The 21,120-nt window shown below is 37.4% G+C and overlaps 1 protein-coding gene across 5 annotated transcripts in view; it reads left to right on the forward strand.

Moving 5' to 3' along the window:
• Positions 1–17,376, forward strand: part of LOC114477558 (RNA-binding motif, single-stranded-interacting protein 3-like) — a 132,818-nt gene extending 115,442 nt beyond the window's left edge. The window contains exons 9-14 of one of the 5 annotated variants that reach the window (XM_028469930.1): positions 1,869–1,965; positions 6,775–6,825; positions 12,356–12,472; positions 12,709–12,798; positions 13,804–13,925; positions 15,600–17,376. In XM_028469930.1, the coding sequence (XP_028325731.1) occupies positions 1,869–1,965; positions 6,775–6,825; positions 12,356–12,472; positions 12,709–12,798; positions 13,804–13,925; positions 15,600–15,603 (481 nt within the window). In that variant the 3' untranslated portion in view covers positions 15,604–17,376. Of the gene's footprint in view, positions 1–1,868; positions 1,966–6,774; positions 6,826–12,355; positions 12,473–12,708; positions 12,799–13,803; positions 13,930–15,599 lie in introns of those variants that run through there. The other 4 variants (XM_028469933.1, XM_028469931.1, XM_028469934.1 and 1 more) reach the window with 4 other exon arrangements.
• Positions 17,377–21,120: the final 3,744 nt, after the last annotated feature.

Here is a 21,120-nt window from a genome sequence, read left to right on the forward strand (position 1 = left end):
CCTTTGACAGGCTGTTTAGGTCACGCCAGGGATTCACACAGGTTTTTAAATTCAATCCTGTTTTAATGTTCTGCTTGCAATTACGCGTTTAGTGCATTGTTTAAACAGCCGTGCTTGAGTCACCATTGACAGCATGCTGCTCAGGGCGGGTAGCCCTCATCAATAACCTTGGATATGTCCTCTGCTTTCTACGTCTCTCTCTCTCTCTCTCTCTCAAAGCACATCACTCTAATGAAAAATACAATAAACACAATCAGGGAAGCATATTGAATATCCACACAGACTTCCCTCGTTTGTATTCATCAATGACAGTAATTCAGTGTCCATAATGCAAGTACTACATTAATTTTACATTGCAAAACTGGGTCTGGACCATTACATTATCTGTTAGTGGGCCATTGTGCTTTAATTCACTTAAATATGACTCATGTGTCTATGGAGAATTAAATCCAACAACTTTTGTGTGTGTGTGTGTCTTTTACTGCTATTTATTCCAAAAATGTAGACCTAACTAAGATGGTTAAAGAGCAAAATCTAAGTCTTGTACAAGACTTGTTTTATGTAAGAACTGAAAACGTGAACGAGATGCAAACAGGTTGTTTTGGCTTTGCATCATGAAAAAGAAGCTTGATTTTACTTTGTTAAACATAATATTTGCAATCAGAACATCAGACATGGGCAGCATCCGGCACCTGGCATTATTTTTTGTGTCCAAAAAATTGTAAATTGACAAATGACACCAAAACAGGAATTGAAACAAAAATGACAAGACAAATACCCTAAACGATAACTAAAACTCATAATCACAACAGCACAGAACAATATCACTCAAAAACACTGAAAATAACACAAAACACAAACAAAATGACTCCAAACAGACAAAATTCTTTGTTCTTTCCTGTATTATTGGTGAGATTGGGCACTCTAGATTGTTAGTGGCTCTGTATTATTGCAGTTGGTGAGAGAAATCATAGTGTTTAAGACAGCTTGAAAACTCATTGATATACTTGAATAAAATGTGTGCTTGTGATCTACTTGATGTGAGTGACAGACTCGACCCCCAAATGTTATTGATTTGAAGCACCTGTAAAATGCTTTCTTCCTCTAATTGGAAATGTATCGTTTTGAAACATTCATGGCCGTGTGAGGTACCGAGAAAGCTTTTTTCTCAGTCTCTGCTCCCCTCTTTGCCTCCCCCTATTCTGCTCCATTATTCAGCCAACAGACACTTTGAGATCGATTGAGCACTGCAACACGGCCTGGCGAATGAAACATGTCCTCTCTAGGTACACAATGATAAATAAAGCACCGTGAGCTGCAGCGTTCTACCGCTGCAGAACTGAGGAAGTAAAAAAAAAAAAATTCAAAAGAAGGAGCAAAATCAGAAGGACAAACACAGGAGTAAAGTGCATATAAAGTGTGTGTGTGTGTGTGTGTGTGTGTGTGTGTGTGTGTGTGTGTGTGTGTGTGTGTGTGTGTGTGTGTGTGTGTGTGTGTGTGTGTGTGTGTGTGTGTGTGTGTGTGTGTGTGTGTGTGTGTGTGTGTGTGTGTGTGTGCGTGTGTGTGTGTGTGTAACTGGGTAAGATGTGAACAGAAAGGACAATATTTAATTTTTTTCCCACATGAGGGTTAAAATGAATTATTATGCATGGCAGAGCAACATGATTTGAACTCCGGTGTAGTGTCATGCCTCATTCACAAATGCATGTATTGCTGTTACTGAGTAAAGCTGAAAATCTTATAGTTTGTCTCATATGTAATGACTAATTTATCTAATAATTATCTTTTACTTCTCCAAGGCCTACATTTATCCCATAAACATAGTTTAGCTTAATCAAAAAATAACCCTTTCCTATCTGCTTTTGTAGGTATTACTCTTCGCCTTACAGCATATCCACCAATAGGATGATTGCACAGACGTCAATCACACCCTTCATCGCTGCCTCTCCTGTGTCCACATATCAGGTGAGTGATTCTACTTTAATGTTATTTTATTGATTGGAAGCCTATCAATCTCTAAAAAAATGACTTTTAACCCGATGGATACAAGAAACAATAACATCAGCTGGGTTTTCTGTAATAATTCAGATTATTAGTTAATACCAACCACTTAACCTAAAACACAAAACACGATCTTGAATGTGTCTTAAAATTTGAGATTTAATTAATACTGTACATGTTAACATAAACATGAGTTTTAGGCCAAGAGTTAATGATACTGATCTTTATGCTCTAATGTTATGTATGTAACGTGTTGCAATATGGGATTTCCCAATGAAACAATTGAACTTGTTATCCCTGTTGCAGTCTGGGATTTCTAAAGGTTTTTTACGCTAAATGATTGTAGAAATTAAAAAGACAAAAACATAGCTAATGCATTTGTTATTAGCTTTGTTGTTGCATCATTATTTGAAAAAGCTAAGATGTGCTCAATCCACCAGTGGTTACATCCAAATATAGTCAAGACAAGATTTATGAAAGTGATAAAGTAACACAATGTAGTGGGGGGGGGTCCTTTCTGGGAGAACAGTATATGATATGAGCTTTAACGATTTTATTATTAAGTTAGAAATTTTATTGATGAATGTACGTTTGTGAAAGTTACAAATAAAGCACTGCATTATTATTTGCCTATAGTTGACCACAGCGATCAGTAATACAGTACAACATCCAAGCACAGTTTACCATCACACATAGATGTCATTAACAGATGTAGCAAATACACTGTGATAATGACAGTTAAAGCCACAAACTGAGCAACGTATTGTTATACTTGAAAAATGTGTTACAAGTGATAAACAAAAAATGGAATATTATGTTTGGACAGCTGTGTCTTTTATTGAGATGAAATCACTGGCAATTTTATTGTACACACTTGCAGGTACAAACTGAGCACGTGTGAGAGAGAAGAAAGTCAAGCCACGCTCACGCTACGTCTAAAGTGTGGTTTTGCGCAAAATTAGTTTCTCTGCCAGCTTGGAAGACAGTAAAAAATGACTAATAAAGCAGTTGGATTTAAGGAGAAAGCTAAGAGAAAGCCAAGCCTGAGGTAAGGATTGTTTCTGTAGAAATCGTGGAGGAGAGCAGCACAGCAGCAGTTAGCGTAGCGACTAGCAGCACCTGTAGCGATAATGCTAATTCAGGAGAACCTGCCTCCAACAAACAGGGGACATGAGGAGGACTCAGGGACAGACAGAAAAGAAGGAGACAACGGTGAAAGTTCTGGTATGAACATTAAGACAGAAGCTCAGTTCAAAGCCAAGAACAGCTGCTACTCTTGGGTTGTGAAACACAAGGCAGGCCTCGGCTGTGAAATCTGTAAAAAAGTAGCGAGGATACAAAGTTCTCCATTTCTGTTTTTTGGCTGTTTTGACAAATGGTTTTGTTCGTATTTTCTGCTGTGCTGCTGATTCATTAGAGGAGTTCTGGTGTAAAAGTTTGTAAATAGTTTGTATTTGTGGCTTTTTGTGTTCTGAAGGTTTAGTGAACTTTGTGGCTAAATTAGCACTGATTTTTCTCTGTCCTTGGTGCTGAAACAGCAGATATTGACAGCTGTCACTCAGAGTGGGCATGCTCCGTAACGGGTGACTGTCCGTGCTTCTTTCAGGCTGATTCATCCTTCTTTTATTAAACATTTAGGTTAATTGTTTGGTTATGTTCACGTGATAATATTGGCCCATTTAGTTAGCAAAAGGTGCTTTAAAAAATGTATTCCTTGACATTTTGGTCTTTCTCTTACCGCCAAAGCCACACCCGGCGTGTGATCCGGGACTTCATAATTTAGAAATGAAGCACTGGGGGTGATCAGAAGGTTTAAAGCATCACGTTTAGTCACTTCAAGGGTCTATACGACGAAGCTGGCTAAATATATCTGGATTATCTCTCTATTAGCAGGTTTCACATAACCAAACATTTGCAATCTCAGAGCAGCTGCAAAGTAATTAATCTGATACGGAGAGTGCCTGACATAGCCTCCATTGGTATGGTAAATATTGGTCAGTTCATCAGATTAAAATGAATAACTTTCCTATAGGATGCCATTGGGTAAATGAAAGAATTGCATCAATCTATAAATGTTATTTTCGAAACGCAGATGTCAGATTCGCACACCAACCGGGATCTTCTAAGAATGAGCAAATAATTTTCCAAGAAAACTGATTGGTCAGTAGGCGGTGCTTTTATACTCGTTCGGATTGTATCTGCAACTTAACCTTTTCCCAACCAGGTTAGCCGTTCAGCCTAAGTTACCATGGGGATTGCACCACCAATAACAAGTTGACCAGTACAGCAGTTCGAGTCTCACCTGGGCCAGCACTGTTGGATGTTGAGCAAGTCCCTTAACTCCCAACTGCTCACTGCTCCTCAGGGATCGGTTAAATGCAGCAAAGAACACATTTTGTATATGTATAAAAACATATATGACAATAAATAAAGGTGAAAGCCCTGATCCTTCTTTAAATCCTGGAAGTTAGCGTGATAGGAGGAAATCCAGCTTTGTAGTACAGGCCCCAAATGCTATGGAGCATAGCACTCATTATGTGTTAGCTTCTACAAAAATGTTGTTTTTGTACAGTTGCAGGTCAGTGTAAGAGCAAAGAAAGGGTCCATGTGGTTTGGGTATACGCGTTGCTCTTATGAGAACATTCAGTGCTTTTGGTGTGTTTGGGGATATATGACAGCAGACGAGTTAAGGTGTTCATCTCACCTCCTAACACTCCTGAGAGTACCAAAAATGGTGACGTTAGCATCAGAGCTGGAGCAGAGAGCAGTAGAAGAAGTTCCCGGGCCTAAGAAATCATGATTCACTGCAGCTGGGGAACACATTTCATCTGGAAGAACCTGCTGATGGAGGCAGTTTAATGCTTTGAGCAATCCTCTGCTGAGCAACCTGGGATGCAAGTTACCAACGTGTACTGAGATGTTACTTTGATTTGCACTAAGTAGCTAAGGGTTATATCTTCCCTATGAGAGCATCAAGCTCAGGCTTCTCTGCTACCCTCCCAACTCCTGACATGAACATTCAGGTGACACTCGACTAGGACTATTGATAATTATTCAATTCAGTTTAATTTAACTTTATTTATACAGCACAAAAGTCATCTCGAAGCGCTATCAAAATATAAAATTTGTAAGAAAATAGAAAAAAACCAACAAATCCACATGAACATGCATCAGCGACAGTGGGAAGAAAAAACTCCCTTTTAACAGAAATAAATCTCCAGCAGAACCAGGTTCGGAGGTGGCAGCCATCAGCTTTGACTGGTTGAGGTTAGTGGACAGAAGGAGGAGAACAGAACAGGATAGAGAGATAGAGTATCAGAGTGTCCCCGATTAGTTGAGCCGTAAACTATAGATCAGGAACTGCCAGCTCCAGCTTCAGGACACCTGAAACAGAAAAGAGAGAGAAGAGCGAGGAGAAGGCACAGACTGCAGAAAAACATGGCAGCTTGATTGTGAAGTTGTTGTTTTTTGCCAGTCATGGTGGTTTCAAGGAAGTCTTTTTTTCTTTTTTGAAAAATAGATTTTAGTTGTAATATGTACTCTGCCTCATGTCCTCTGTTTTGGTATTGTCTTTTGCTTGTAGAAGTTTTGGAATTAATTAAGAAAACATACATTTACACTTACTAATCCTACTGCTTTAATCAGCTTTATGTTTGTTTTGAATCCGTTTTTGGGGTCAGTGAAGGAGAAGTACTTTAGGAATGACTAAAGGAAGGAAATTGAGTCTATGATAAAACTCAGGGGTTTTTTTTTTTTTTTTGCAGCACTCCTCCCATTAATATTTTATTGTCAAGCAGAAATGCCACATCACCTCTTCCTCACACATTAATCCCAGTGAGTCATATCAGAGCTGGATGGTTGTGGTTCTCTGAGAGGTGGATTCTGTCGTTGATTCTTTGTTCGCCTGGTTCGTTTCAGGCAGGTTTTTTTTTCGCTTGCGTGGGATTCTGTGGTAAATGAGAGACACAGATGCAACTACACACACCTTCAGCAGGACAGAATTTACCGTCACGTCCTGCGTTCGGAAGGAAGCAGAGGAAGAAATGAGTGCTTTAAATTCAAAAGGACACACTATACAAACTAGGTGAACCCATAATGTGCACACGCAGTTACTTAACCGTGCGTGCATCCAATGTTTGACATGTGACCGAAGTGGGCGCTGGGACTTGTTTTTCTTCTTGTTGAGTTTGAGCAGTTGTTAACAGAATGAGATGAATGTGGTGATTTGTAGCTAAGACACACTTTGATGATGAAACCTGCACTGCGAAGCAGTAATTGTTAGACTGTGTTTTGCTCTCTGTGGTCCACATATCCTCTAATAATTACAGCACTCTGTACGTTGGACCCTCAGTTACTGCTGTAATATTCTTTAAGACATGCTGCCGCAGGGACTAAAGCTCCGAAATAGGCTTGTAAAGACTTGGGCTAATGATTAATCTTCTCTCTTCTTCCTTTTCCTACTTCCTTCCTGTCTTTCTGTCTTCCCATTGTCCTTCTTTATGTTCTCCCTTGCTCATTTTGTTACCCACTTATAAAATATTTTTGATCTTGCCTTTCCTCTCATCTCTTCCTGACCTTCTCTCGGCACCTTCCTACGCATGCACATCCATTCTTTCCCTAATTACTTTATTTTTCATGTCCTTTCCATTTGTTCTACTCTTTATCTCTTCTTCTTCTTCTTCTTCTTCTTCTTCTTCTTCTCCTGTCATCATCTTTGCCCTTTTTTGTCATCACTCTTCTCCTCTGTTCTCATCCCATATTTTTTCTTTGTAGGTACAGAGTACGTCGTGGATGCCACATCAACAGTATGTTATGCAACCTACAGTAAGTTGTTTTTCTTTTCAGGTATTTTGACAGTTTTACCATCTTTTGATGATGAAATTAGAATATGATTATACAATGAATTATTATCCGAAAGAAACACAAATTGGATCATGGTATATACTACTTTTTTGTTAGTTCTGATGTAGGACGCACATTCATATCAGGTCAAAGTACAGCTCTAACATCAGCCCTTATGTGCTGAGTCAGCAGGTGAACAGCCGCCTTGAACATCACGCTAACGTTGCTCCCTGCTGGTATGAAATGAGACTGCAGACCAAAGGTTTTAATAGAATTTGATGCAAAATGTAAATGGGAATATTGTTAATGTGTGCTGCAAATAATAACTAATTATTATTGATATTAACGTGTGAGAACATTTGCAACTATCTCCAGGAATACAAATATCAAATCTTATTTTCGTTATTGACTAATAGCTTTACCTTTATTAATTCCGTTATGACAGTGTCTGTCATGGGTCTCGAACTTCGTGTAATGGTGAGCTTCCCTGCAGGCCAAAGCTTTAAGTCACTTCAGTTTATCTGCCCAGCACTGACACCGAGGGTTGTATTCTCTCTTTGGAGAGAGATTTACTGTCCAACTGGCATCTGTCCAATGGACAATGCTTGTCGGAACTCAGAGCTCATTTTTCCTCACAAAAAACACAATATTGGATTCAGATGTTATCATTCTGGCCACTTCTTGTCCGCAGCAACACTTTAAAGCTGTAGAATTCTGCCATGATTTATTTATCTGTCATCGGTACAAGTGGAGGAAAATGGTGCTAGAGATATGCCATAGAACAGGGATGGGCAAGTCTATCACAGCGGGGGCCACAAAAAAGTGACTGTATCTGATCCAAGGGCCACATTATCAACATTTATGACAGCATTTAGAATAATGATTGATCTGGGCATTAATACAGGGGGGAGGGGTTTGTCTTTTTTTGTCTGTTATTTTTTCATGCTTTGTCAGTTTTTAGTCATGTTTTGTGTTCTTATTATTATTTTTGTGTAATTTTGCTGTTGATTTGTGCATTTTTTGGGTCACTTTCTATATTTTTTCTGTCATTTTGTGTAATTTTGTTGACCGTGTGTGTGTCTTTGGAGCTATTCTGTAATGTGTTGTTGTTGTTTTGTGTGTTTTTGTCGTCATTTTGTTTGTTTAAGTCAGGGGTCTGCAACCTGCGGCTCTGGAGCCTCATGTGGCTCTTTTGTCTTTCGTAACAGCTCAATATTGCTTTGAAAAAACATAAAAATAATGAATTGTTATTTCTTACAGATGGTATTGATGATTAATGACATTAACTTCAAATAAAAGTATGACAAAACAATTTGTTAACCAAAAAATAAATCACATTGTGCAATAACCTTCTTACTTCACCTCTTGCAACATACCATCAATTTTCTTGCACCTGTGGCTAATCTTATATTTTAAATCCCTGGTTAACTAAACTAACAAAAAGACTATTCCGGAAGAAAATAGAGATTTTATTTGTGTGGGGAAACATGTATTTAACCGTCGACATCCCGGTTTAATGTACATCTTGATACGTTGCAAGAAATTAGTGTGTTGATCGACATGATCACGTGTTCTCAAATTCAAGTTATATTTTGTAGCCCTTCAAATCCATTATTTCATAAAATAATTCAATATTATTTTAACTGTATAGAATTTCATACACTGAATTGTCTTCATTGAGAAGGTATTTTTTTTGGCTCCGGAAGGACTTTAATCCAGGTGAGATTAGGCAAAATGGCTCCTTTGAGAGTAAAGGTTGCAGACCCCATTTTGCTGTCCATTTGTGTGTTTTGGGAGTTATTTTTGTATCCTGTTTATAGTCCTTCCAACTTCTTGAAATACAATTTGTGGGGATTTGTTTTGGGGGGGCTGCACAAAATGATGTGGCCCTCTGGGCCGCCAGTTGCCTATGTCTGCTATAGAATATATCATTTAATAAATCAACCTTTCAAAACACATGTAATCTTGTCATTTTTTACCCTATATTATTCTATTTTTCTTCCTTGTTATGTCTATTTGGCAAAATACTTACAATCTGTTGTCATGACTGATAGAAGCTGTGTTAGGGAGGGAGGATAATACTCGTCTGTAAATATTATTTTCAAACAAATGTCTGGTGTAATTAATTGGCAGGCTGCTGGATACTTCATCTAACAACTTTTGAGGACATGGGAAGAAGCAGAAGGGAAAATGAGTGTTTGAAAAGAGAACAGTTTAACAGTTGGAGGACAGAGGAGAGATGAAGAAGCTCTCTGCAAAAGGAAGAAGGAGGAACAGATTACAATGAATGAATCCAGAACAAAGAGGAGAATACAGTCGCCGCAGAAGCTTGTCTGAGCTGTGCATTCCTGTCTTTGTATTAACAAAAATCCCTGTAAGACAAAACAGGCCACGGCTAGTCGCTGTGTTTCCTTGATACAGAGGAACTTGGCGAATGAAGGCTGCATCAGGGAGGAAAAACAATGTGTTCATTCTGTTTCTATGGCAGCAGAGGTTTCTTCACTGCTGCACTGTAGTTAATGACTGGGAGCTTTGATTAATGATGTGCTGCGCTCATTGACACATTGAGGTTGATGCGCCAACTCAGGCCTCTGCTAATCACTCGCCCATCAGTCCATCATACAGTGGCAGATATTTACATGCTCGGGGTCACAAAACTGAAACGTTGCTGTTTTTCACTGCCAAGTAAATGCAGTTTGATTACAATTAATGGGTGCAATTAAAAAGATATACTGAGATGAATACAAACTGTTCTTTTAGCTGTGACCAGAACTTGGCTGCAGGGCTGAAATGCATGCCCCACCAATTGCTGCACGGAACCACCTTAAGGACCACGTGTTTCCAAACCTTGGTGGAATACACAGGTTATTTCAACCACCTGCGTTTACATCTTAATTAGTGAGGATCATAATTACTCACAAACCTGCCTCCAGGTAAATGATACAATACCGTGCATTATGATAGAGGCAGGAATAATTCACCTGTTCTTAACCAAGGACTTGGGATTTGGATCATTTGCGTTTTAAGGAGACGAAGGAAGTTAACATGTGCATTGAAAACCAGTCACATTAAGTCCAAATGAATTACTATCAAATTGAATAATTAATGGAGATTTGTGTGTTCTAATCCCTGTGCTATGTAGGGATTGGCACCATCAATGCCTGTAAAGTATATATAAACAGTGGGTATGGCAGATTAAACCTGGAATTGTGTGTTTGGATGCTATAGCCACCCATTATTATTATTATTATTATTATTATTATTATTATCATTATTATTATTATTATGTTACCTCTTGTCAAGGTTTATTACAATGACAATTACTGTATCTGTGATTTTGACTTCATTTTGCATCCTTTTCTCATTGTTGAGACCAGGGTGAAGCATGAGGAATTATTTCAAAAAAATGTGAAACTAAGAGAAATTAAAGAAACAGATAAAGGTTCATGTGAAACTAGGTGTTATTTTGGTTGTGTATTTGAATGTTTGCGAGGTCTGTTGATTCATCTGTGTGCAACGCTTCTTTCAGTTATGATTACGGTAGCAGGCTCTCACTTTGTGAGTGGACTTGTAGAGGTGACAACAGCTTTCAACTCTTCTGATTATTAGCCAACAATAGAAAAGTAACAATTCACGGCTCCATCATTACCAGCACAGACAGTTTCTCTTGGTTGAGTGTCGGGAAAAGTCTAAACTGACACATTTTCAACTCCAGTGAGCTCTAATAGACGTCGTGTATCAGTGTGTCGATATCAGCGTCGGTGAAATCTTGTTGACAGAGCGAGGTGTTAGAAAGACTTTCAGACAGCTGAGCTTGCGCATAAAATAGCATGTGATTACCTGTGTTCTCCTCACACCACTCTGCCTCAGCAAGCAGGAGAAGAAGTGTTAACTACTCCCCGAAGTGATGCTCACACATATTTACTGATGCTATCTTTTTGCCCAATGGAAATGTAGTTGCATGAACAGTGTGTACCTCTGGGACGTTGTTGCCAGGCATCTAAGCACACAGTAAAAAGAAGAATTTTCTATTTAGATCCACTGCAGAGCTACGTACTTTGGAAAAGCGTAGCTCTGCGCATCAAGGTGTTTGTCTGTGTTTAAAGCATCTCCCTGTGAGGAGATTTACAGTAAAAGCCTCACTAACTGCTTTCTGTTACACTAGCTTGACATGTTTGTTTGTTTGCAACATGCGATGCAAACTCGCAGTAGCCATCATAGCGTATTAAAGTCAAGCTGACAATCTCTAAAGTGTAACTCTATAATGTTTGAGGATTGTTCATGTAGAGATGCAGAGAGGGAAGTGACTCAGCTAAAAAACAGAAAATGCATTGAGCAGACTGTGGTTTTACTCAGAAGTTAATGTTGGATGCTTTTAAATGTTCAAGCTGAAATTGAATAACCCTCATGTGTCTCTTTAATGTATTTAAAGAAGGTTTTTCCCACACATCAAATGAAAGTGGGTGAGGGTTGATTTAATATCAGTCCTAGGAATGGTCAATCTTTAGAAAAAATATTGTTTTTTTTCTTTCTGTATTTGTAACATCAGATTAAAATGTTATTGTCCACTTCCTAAAAGGTACCAAAAGAATAGTGCCCGCAAGTTTAAATACCAATATCAATATGATCAATATAAGCCCTGATCAAAGCAAAAAATGAAGAATTCATGGTAACACTTAATTAGTTTTATTACATAATAGTTGACATTACGCTGTCATTATTATGACATGACACCTGTCATTAGCATGAATAAGGTGTCATGAAGGCTGTCATTAAGTGTCGTTTGTTACCCTAAACCCTTTGTTACACTAACCCCTAACCCTAACCTTTACGCTAACCTTTACCCTAACCCTAACCTTAACCTTAACCCTAATTCTAACCCTAACCTTAACCTTAATTCTAACCTTAACCCTAATTTTTACCCTAAACCCACTAAATCCCTCCACCTAACCCAAAAAAATGCAAACATAGCTCCAAAGGTGTCATAATTTAGGGAACGACCCTTAACGACAGTCTTCATGACACCTTAATAATGCTAATGACAGATAATGTCAGCCTTATGTATGAATCTTCAAGTATTGTCACCGAATGTATTTATTAGAATATTAGGAATTTTAATAAAATAAAAAATATATATTTAAACAAGGTTGAAAAACATAGAAACTGTTATTCACGTACTTTATATATAATCTTTATTTTGATTGTAAATGTAAATATCTTTTCTTTAATGTTGTTCCTGTTTAAATCAAATACAAATAAGTCATCTGAATATTGTTTTTTTTTTATTTTATAAAAAGATCTAAGTTTTTATTTGCAAAACCCAATGTCTTAAATAATAATAATAATAATAATAATATTAATAATAATAATAATAAAATGGGTTAAAAAGACAGCTTTTCTGCTGCTTAACTGATTTTTTCTTAACTAATATGTGTTGCTTCACTATTTGCAAAGCCCCATGAACTCTATTGTGTGTTCTCAGCTATATCACGTGTTTTCTCTCCTGACTCAGGGGGCTGTGATCACCCCGGCTGCAGCCATAGAGCCCAGTCTGTCTCTCCACCCTCCCAGTGTTATGGCTCCTCTCACCCAGCAGATGAACCACCTGTCTCTGGGTCCTTCAGGCACTGTGAGTCTCACGTCACCTGTCTGTGCATGCACATGTGAGGATATGTGTGTGTTTGGATTGTAAATCATTAATGATTCATACCGTAACAATAATACATCATAAACTACTTGGCATGTCTCCCCTTGATGCAAATGTGGCCAAATGATTTTTTTGAATTAAAATACATTTGAAATTGAATTTTTGGAGTAGAAATGAGGAATGAATGATTATTTACTGCTCCTTTTTTTTCCCCTCAGCAGTACATGTCTGCTGCAGCAGCCGCTCCTATGCAAGGAACCTACATTCCCCAGTACACTGCCGTGCCTGCGTCTGCCATCACAGTTGACGTAAGAAAGCATGAATACACACATTTAAACCAACAAAAAGGTTGAAAAGCAACACTGCTCTGTCTCTACTCAACTAGGCTTTTTAGCTGCTCTTAAACCTAGATTTCACGTGTTTACAATAAAACCTACTGAGTTTGTTTGTTTATTTATTTCATTCAAGGCAATAAAACTAATTTCTTTCTCCTCCACATTGAAAAAATGAGAAAATATTAGTGAAAAGAAGCAGAAAGAAGTGAAACTTATAGCATCTACCCCCTCCATAAAAATGAATTAAGGCATTAAACTGTAAAGCAGTCATTGTCACACCTCATTATAAACCACAATACAGTTTACGCTTCTGTCTCATATTTCTTCAACATAATGCATTTCACATTATTGTTTAACATATTAAGTGATCTTGATAATTTAATGGTATTATTTATGATTGTTCCATAGTCTGACCCCTGAACTGAAACGCACCTTCTGTTCTCAATTTGTTTTTGTTTTTTAATATCTCTATTCCTCACAAGCTGTAATTACTTTTTCTCTTAGCGATTTTTTTTTCCCTTTTTTTTGCAGATTTGTGGGTAAGATTTATAAATTAGCTTTGTACATCATTTTTAAAATGTTGCTGCATAAATATTGAGTTTGCATGTTCCCTGTATCCACTTCCACTAATTATTCTCAGCGCTCGTTTCTGTAAAAGAAAAATTGGATTTGTGTATGATTTACAGGCACTGCCCCACACTTCAATACAATAAGTCAGATATGGAACAATCAAGGCTTTTTGATTCAGTGAGTGCTTTACCTTGTGGAAAACAGCCATAATTTTGGATATTTGAACTTTTGTTTTGTGTAATCTATATGCGACTTCCATGGTAACTTATCATCTATCATAACACCCAAAAACATAATCTCATTTGTTCTTTGGATTTGAATTCCTTCAATAAATAAAGAAGCCTCAATATTTGATACTTTTGGACCAAAAGTCATAAGTATATACCTTATTATGGTGTTTCTGGTCAGGGTGTGGTGACAGATCCATCTCCACAAACAGCTGCTCCCTCCTCACAGGACACCAGTGGGCAGCAGCCTTTACCAGTGGAAAACAGCGAGCACGCCACAGTCTACTCGTACCAGCAGACCAAGTGAGTGCACTGAGTATAGAGATCTGTTTGTGTCACCCAATGTTTGATTATTGATGTGTTGTTATAATTACATAATGCACTGTCTGCTTCTTTTCCTGTTACTTTACATTTACTTAAGCAGTAATGGCAGTTGATGCCAAAGTGAAAACACTAATTGATGCCATACTAGCATTCTAACTCATAAATAACTTATAGCCTACGTTAGCATAAGCAGCATCAAAAACAAACAGCTGCTTTAAAGTTATTCAGTGGTGTATGTTATGGAAGCTAATGGGTATTATCTACATCAGTGGTTCTCATAGTACCCCCTTAGAAAACTATTTAAAACAACTCTCGAGCATAATGATGGAATGAATGAGTGATAACACACTTTTTAAAGAATCTCATTTTGTATTTAAGTGAAAGAAACAGTATTTAGTGCAGTGGTTCCCAACCTTTTTTGGATCGTGACCCTATTTTGATATCAAGAATTTCTGGCGACCCCAAAGACATTTTTTCTCTAGAATATATTTTTTTATCACGGCTGAGCTCTGATATTCATTTATTTTTTACTGCATTTCAGTTTAACTACAGTTATATTTCACAAAGTGAAAGTATAGACATACAGTTGTTTAAGATTTTTGTGTTAAAAAAAGAATAATAATTATAAAATTTCCAAAATGTGTCTAAATTTTGAAAGTGTCTATTTGTACGGACAACCCCCGGTTCTATAGGTACGGTTACCAAAGTATACGTACGTAGCCTCTCAGGGTTAGGGTTAGGTTTTGGTTATAACCCAATATCACAACAATTTTTAGGGTTAGGGTTAGAGTTAGGGTAAGATTTAGTCTTAGTCACGTGACCTAAACTGACCAATGACTGACCTATAACGCGACCTAAACTGGCCAAGTAGGGCCGCTGCGTACAGATAGAATGTTGATATATTGATGCAGCAACCATACGGATAGCCACTACCTTAATTTTTTGGGAAATTTCACCAAGGTTGAAAAACAAAAAAGATTTTGGCTCTTAAATAGATGTATTTCTATAGTTTTTATCATTTCTAGCCTAACTCATTTTCCACTCTCTTTCTCTCAAGTACCCCCTGTAATGCCATCACGTACACGTACCCCCATTTGAGAAGCACTGATCTACGTTATCTGAGCTCTTTGATTGATCAAATAAATCCATATATCATTTTATACCCATTTTTTTTGTCTCCACACAGCAACATAGAGAACAAAAACACACTTGTTTACTGATTCTGTGATCATAAAGACTCATGTTCATGGAAACAACGCAGCTCATGAAAATGCACTTACATTAAAACATACATCCCTCTCGCTGCGAAGAGACATCACTGCACATTTACTTCCTGTCTAAGGGCAATCCCATCTATGCATAATCAACAGTTATTGCAGTGGCTCCCAAACTGTTTCAAAATATGTGATTGCACATTTTATGTCATTTTAATGAGTTTTGAAAAAAATGTTTTTTCAGTTAAGTTTGCACTTTTTTTAACCGGTCGGATATTTTCTTTCTCAGAAAAAGGGTATAACAGAAAAAGTTTGGGGTCTGCTGCGTCATTGTTTTTAACTGCTGCTGTTGGTATTGCCTATCTTACTCCTTCACACACTGCTTTTGTTTTGTACTTGTCACATTTTGACAATAAATGCTGTTTCTTGTCTCCTTTAGATAACATAATGACTTAGGAATCACTGCTGCGCTGCTTATGGAAGAACTGCACTGATGTGCTGGAGACACTGAGAGGTTCTAGATGAAAAAGGACAAACAAACAAAAAATGAAGGCATGGACAACAATGTTGGGAAAATGCTTCCACCGTAATTGGTGCAAATGCACCGAAGAAAAAAAACAAACAAATAAAAAAAAATCTATTATCTTTCCTGTCTGGTTGAACCAGAGGAAGATTGGGGGGAAAAAAGAAGAAGAAAAAAATGTATTGTGGTTTGCTGGATGAGAAAAAAAACAATGACGTCAAATTCAGTCTGCAAGTAAAAAAAAAAAAAAAAAAGAACTGCGACATTTTCATTTTTCACATTGAGAATGGACTTTGCCTCCAAAGGAGAGATCGAGAACTAAGAAACTCAACCAACTGTACAGCGATGTACAGAAATGAATGTGCAGGTAGATTTACACCGTTTTTTTTAATTAACATCAAAAACAGGAGGGAAATGAAATCTTGACAAAAAAAAAAATTAAAAAAAATATGCAGTCTTCCTTTGATATTAAGCTACATTATTTTCCATCATTTTTGTTCAGTACTTTTTTTTTAATTATTATCATTATTATATTAATGTTTTCACAAATCTTTACTGCCTTAATTTTCTTAATCTTTGGGAAAGAAAGTCTCAATAGTGGTGAATCATTGACGAGGAGAGTGAGCAGATCAAACCCTAAAAACTGTGTGTACAGAATGAAAGAAGCTCACTTTGGGTTTGTAAGAGGTCTTGTGGAGCAGTGTGGTGGATGTAAAGTGGTAAAAAGCATTAATCCACTGGTTCCAGGAACATGCAGTGTGTTTAAGAGGTTTAAAAAAAAAAACACCAACAGTTTTCACCATATTGCTTTTGTGCGATGGTTTATTGCTGTCTTATTTCTTTGGTTTTCTGATTAGTACGTTTCCCTGCAGAAACAAACAAACAAACAAAAAAATCTGAAAAAAATAAGAAATCAGAAAGATTTTTAAATGTGCAAAAAGCAATAGTTTTAGTAGATTTGTGGACATTTTTGAGTCTTTCCTAACTGTTGAACAAACAAAGCCCATCAGTGGCACTTTTTTATACCAAAGATGAAGAAACTAGTGAAGAGATCTTCCTCGTTGCTTTTTTTTTTTTCTCTCTTCCCACTTTTCAAATGATGTTGCTTGCCACGCCGTTGATGTGTGACATTTTATCAGTGCAGAGAAGAAGCTGTAGGTTTTGTTTTTTAACACAATTGCCTCAACCTGATGAAATGCTTTGTTTATGTGTCAAGAGTAAAACTCCAGTGAAGTCATTCAGCGATGGCTCATGCAGTATTGACGTCTGCTAATATGCATCCCACTCATAGTGCATATCGTCTGCTTGGACGCTGACACTCGCCGGCTGCTTCCCAGAAACGCTCCAGATTTGATTAACAGATTTCAAATACACAGACAACCCACCACAGTCCTTTTAATGGTGCCGTCTTAGCAAACACAAACGTATCCGCAGAAGAAAAAGGGCATTTTATACTTTGTGTCTCCTCAGATTTGTTTTTGTTTTATACGTATTACTATTTTGTCTTTTAATGTTCTCTTATTGAGAAGTGATTACTATGTATTAGCTGCTAAACACTTTTCAGTATTGGGAACTGACTTCATAAAGTAAATATTTGAAGGACGGTAAAAAAAAAAAAAAAAGTTAAAGTAAAATTTGTTCATTTGACGCCAAAAACATAATTAACTCTCCATCATCAATCAGAAAACAGAAGCATAGTCACAGGGATGGATGGCCATCGATAACGCCTGGTTTAACCAAAATCTAGCAGATTAAAGAAGCTAGTGAAAGATAAGTTATTGCAAGTAAGGAAGAAGAGGAACGAAGGCGAGGGGGGATAAAAAATAATATTTATAAGATCACTTATTGCACAGGTGTGTAAAGGAAGATGGGATAGAAATAACTTTGATGATGCTATTTTTTTATTTGCTCGGTCACATGCCTACATGTCCTTTGAATTGTGGTTTCCAGAGTGTCTGTAGAATCAGTGGATGTTGCTGTAGTTTGAGATGTGTGTTTTTTCAATTCTTTGTTTTATTTTTTAATTTTGTTTTTTTGAAAAGGTTTAAATAAATAAAAAAACCTTTAAAAAAAAAAAAAACTTTGGAACTTCCATCTTTGATTTTCTGCACAGGAGGCTTGTAACCACTAGAGGGAGATGTTTTACAGGTGGAGGATTGAGAGGAGTTGCTGCCTGTGCTGGTGCATGTTGGGTCATGTATGTGTTCATTCTCTATTACAGGGGTCACCAACCTTTCTGAAACTGTCAGCTACTTCATAAGTACTGTATAGTCCAAAGGGCTATTAGTGAGAAAAGCACTTCTTTAAATCCATTTTCACGGTTTCACTTTTATTTTATTTTATTAAAGGCCGCTGTCGGTCGCCTAAAAGAGGTCTAGAAATAGGGTTTCGTTCCATCCCGGGGGGCACTACCTAATTTTTTTGTATTTTACATCAGAAATATTTATAGATTCCTCAGGAAAAAGTTAACGGCACGCAACCTTGTAGTTTTTGAGAAACATGATGCTAAAGGTGCCCATTTTGAAAAAAGGGAAAACAGGGAATTTTGTACTTTCAAACCTGTTTATCAAATAAACCCAAAAATGCCGAATAACTACTTGAAGTACAAAATAAACCGTTTTGAGTAATTCTTTCGCACACTGCTTGATTTTTTCCCATCGGACTTCGGTGAAGGGCTTGGGACCTTCCCCACCATCTTTTCCGACATGAACAATGCACTTCATGGGTGTTAATCGAGCTTGATCGCCGCTCCGCTATCAGGTGAAGATGCGCTGCTTACTCTCCTCCATGTTTACATGTGCGTAGTGATATTGCCTTGATTTTTGGCTGTGACCTACTAACATTCTTGATGCTGATTGGTTGAAAATCGAGCTCAACAGTGTATTTGTCTCAATGTGCAGTCAATATAGTCCGCCAATAAATTACACTTTTCTCATTAACTACAGGATAATGCGAGAATTCCTATTTTACGAGCTACTAACGTACAACTTTTCACTAATAGTGTAACATGTAACATTTGTTAAATGTAACAATTATGTCATATTTTACGAAAATCCACTATTTCATATATCATATTGTATAAAACATACCACGACCCATACATCAAATCTGCAGCACTTAATGGTTCATTTAATACTAAAACTTTTATCAGGTGCAGCAGTATTACCTCTAATATGTAAGCTACTATCTACTATCTGTCATATGTATTTATCTTTGTGTTTGAACCCTGGACAGTAAATCAGATTTTAGATGGAGATCATTGGTGACTTGAGATCCTGAGGGCCCCTCACACGGTCCATGACGGCTACCTGGTGCCCACGGGCACCGTGTTGGTGACCCCTGCTCTACAAGGATGCTGGGATCTGAGAGTTGGTCCAATTACGCAGATTTAGGGTGTACTCACACTGGCAACCAGGGCCGTTCCTAACCAGCTCTGTGCATGTGTGAAACCATGGGGGGCCATTGTCTGGCCTGCGTAGGTGTGAACTGCACCGCAGGGTACGGTGGCTGGGAAGTGTCAGGTGAATGCATTTACAGAAATGAACACGAATGCAAACCGGCCACAACGGAAGTGTTTCCGGCCGGACCGGTATTACAGTCGGACGGGTATTATGATATGATAGCCTGATATGAAAAATATAAGAGTATCCTAATCAACTTTCACTTACTTTCATACGCGTTTCGATGTCTTCTTCTTGTTCTTCTCTGTTCTGGTGGGTTAAAAACATCCGCCAGAAACGTGTCCGTCTGTAATACCGGGCCGTCTGAAACACTTCCGTTGTAGCCATTTTGCATTCGTGTTGTGACCTTTTTGCATTTGTGTTCATTTCTTTAAACGCATTCACCTGACACTTCCCAGCCACCGTAGGCAGGGGGTTTAACGGCCCGATGGTCCTGCTAGAAGAGGTGGTCCAAACACCGTGTCAGGCTGGCACGGTTTGCCGCGCATGCGCACGCACAACTGTCGACTTCTCTTTGTTCAGCCGACAGCGGGACAGTAACGGAGTGTAGCAGCTCATCATCAGGTCCGGGTATTTCCGAGGGTATAAATATACATATAAACACATATTACTGGTATATTAACCCATATAAAGCAGAAAATATGGAAATGGGACATTTTACTTCTGCAAATGTGTAACATATTACTGGCATTTTGTGGACAGGACACATGTGGTTGGCTATTATATAACCCAGAAAAAAATGGAAATTGGACATTGGACATTGTACTGCTGCTAATGTATAAATAATATAAATATATATATATATATATATATATATATATATATATATATATGGTGTTTCAGTGTTCTGGGACACATACTCACAAACTCTGTAGAATGAAAACAAACACAGTGTCTTGGGGAGCAAAGTGTTGTGTATTAATTTATTCATTTAAATGTAACCAAAAACAGAACATCACAAATACAAGCCCAAATAAATGAAATGTCTGAAAGAAAGGGTAATAATTTTCCAAACAAAAATCAATAAGCCAGAAATAAAGTGCAACCTTTTTCAAAATGTAACATGAACCTTAAAAACAAAACATTTAAACATTGGAAGTACAAGGATGGGAATATTATGACAGCAGAACCTGGAACAAGACTGCAAATTGTTGCAACTATTTATTTATTTTTAATCTTATTTTAGTTCTCTTCTTAGGTCGTGTTGTGTTAGTGCACATGTGGCAATACCAATTTTCAGTATGTGGAGTTCCAGTTAGTCCTGCACAACTATAATGAATTGCTCAGAAATCTACATGTGTCCTGTTCTCAAAACACCAGTAATATGTTACACATTTGCAGCCGTAAAAAATGTCCCATTTCTATATTTTTTGATTTATATGGGTTAATATACCAGTAATGTGTTTATATGCATGTTTATACCCTCAAAATTACCATGGAATTTTGGGTTTTACTCGGACCCCTCATCATCACGTCTCTGCAGAAGAAGACCCTCCGCTGCACCTCAGCACTTTAACAACTCACTAATTTCATAATTTAAATACACTATTTCTACCTTTGTTTTTCTGTTTGCATGTAGTTTGCTTTGTATTTAATAAAATGGTTTCTCCAACAGTTGGTTAAATCTACACATTTATACTGTATATAATGCACATGCAGGATGATGTGTAACAATAATCAGTAAAATTAGCTGTAAACACATTTTGTAGAACTAAATATAAGGTTATGATGTGAACAGAAAGAAAGGAAGACAAGCCAGATAATCCTAAACTTTAGAATATAATACAATCATAGCTTTTAATCATAAATATGACTCTTCTCAAAACAACAAACTTTGATATCTTTGTCACACAATATCTAAGCTTCCAGTGAATAATTTACAAAAAAAAGTTCACTGATGGTGACATTGAGATCTCAGTGTCACCATCAGTGAACTTTTTTTTTTTTTTGTAAATTATTCACTGGAAGCTTCTCTG

Source organism: Gouania willdenowi, chromosome 16, assembly GCF_900634775.1.
Source record: "Gouania willdenowi chromosome 16, fGouWil2.1, whole genome shotgun sequence".
Classification (NCBI taxonomy): domain Eukaryota; kingdom Metazoa; phylum Chordata; class Actinopteri; order Blenniiformes; family Gobiesocidae; genus Gouania; species Gouania willdenowi.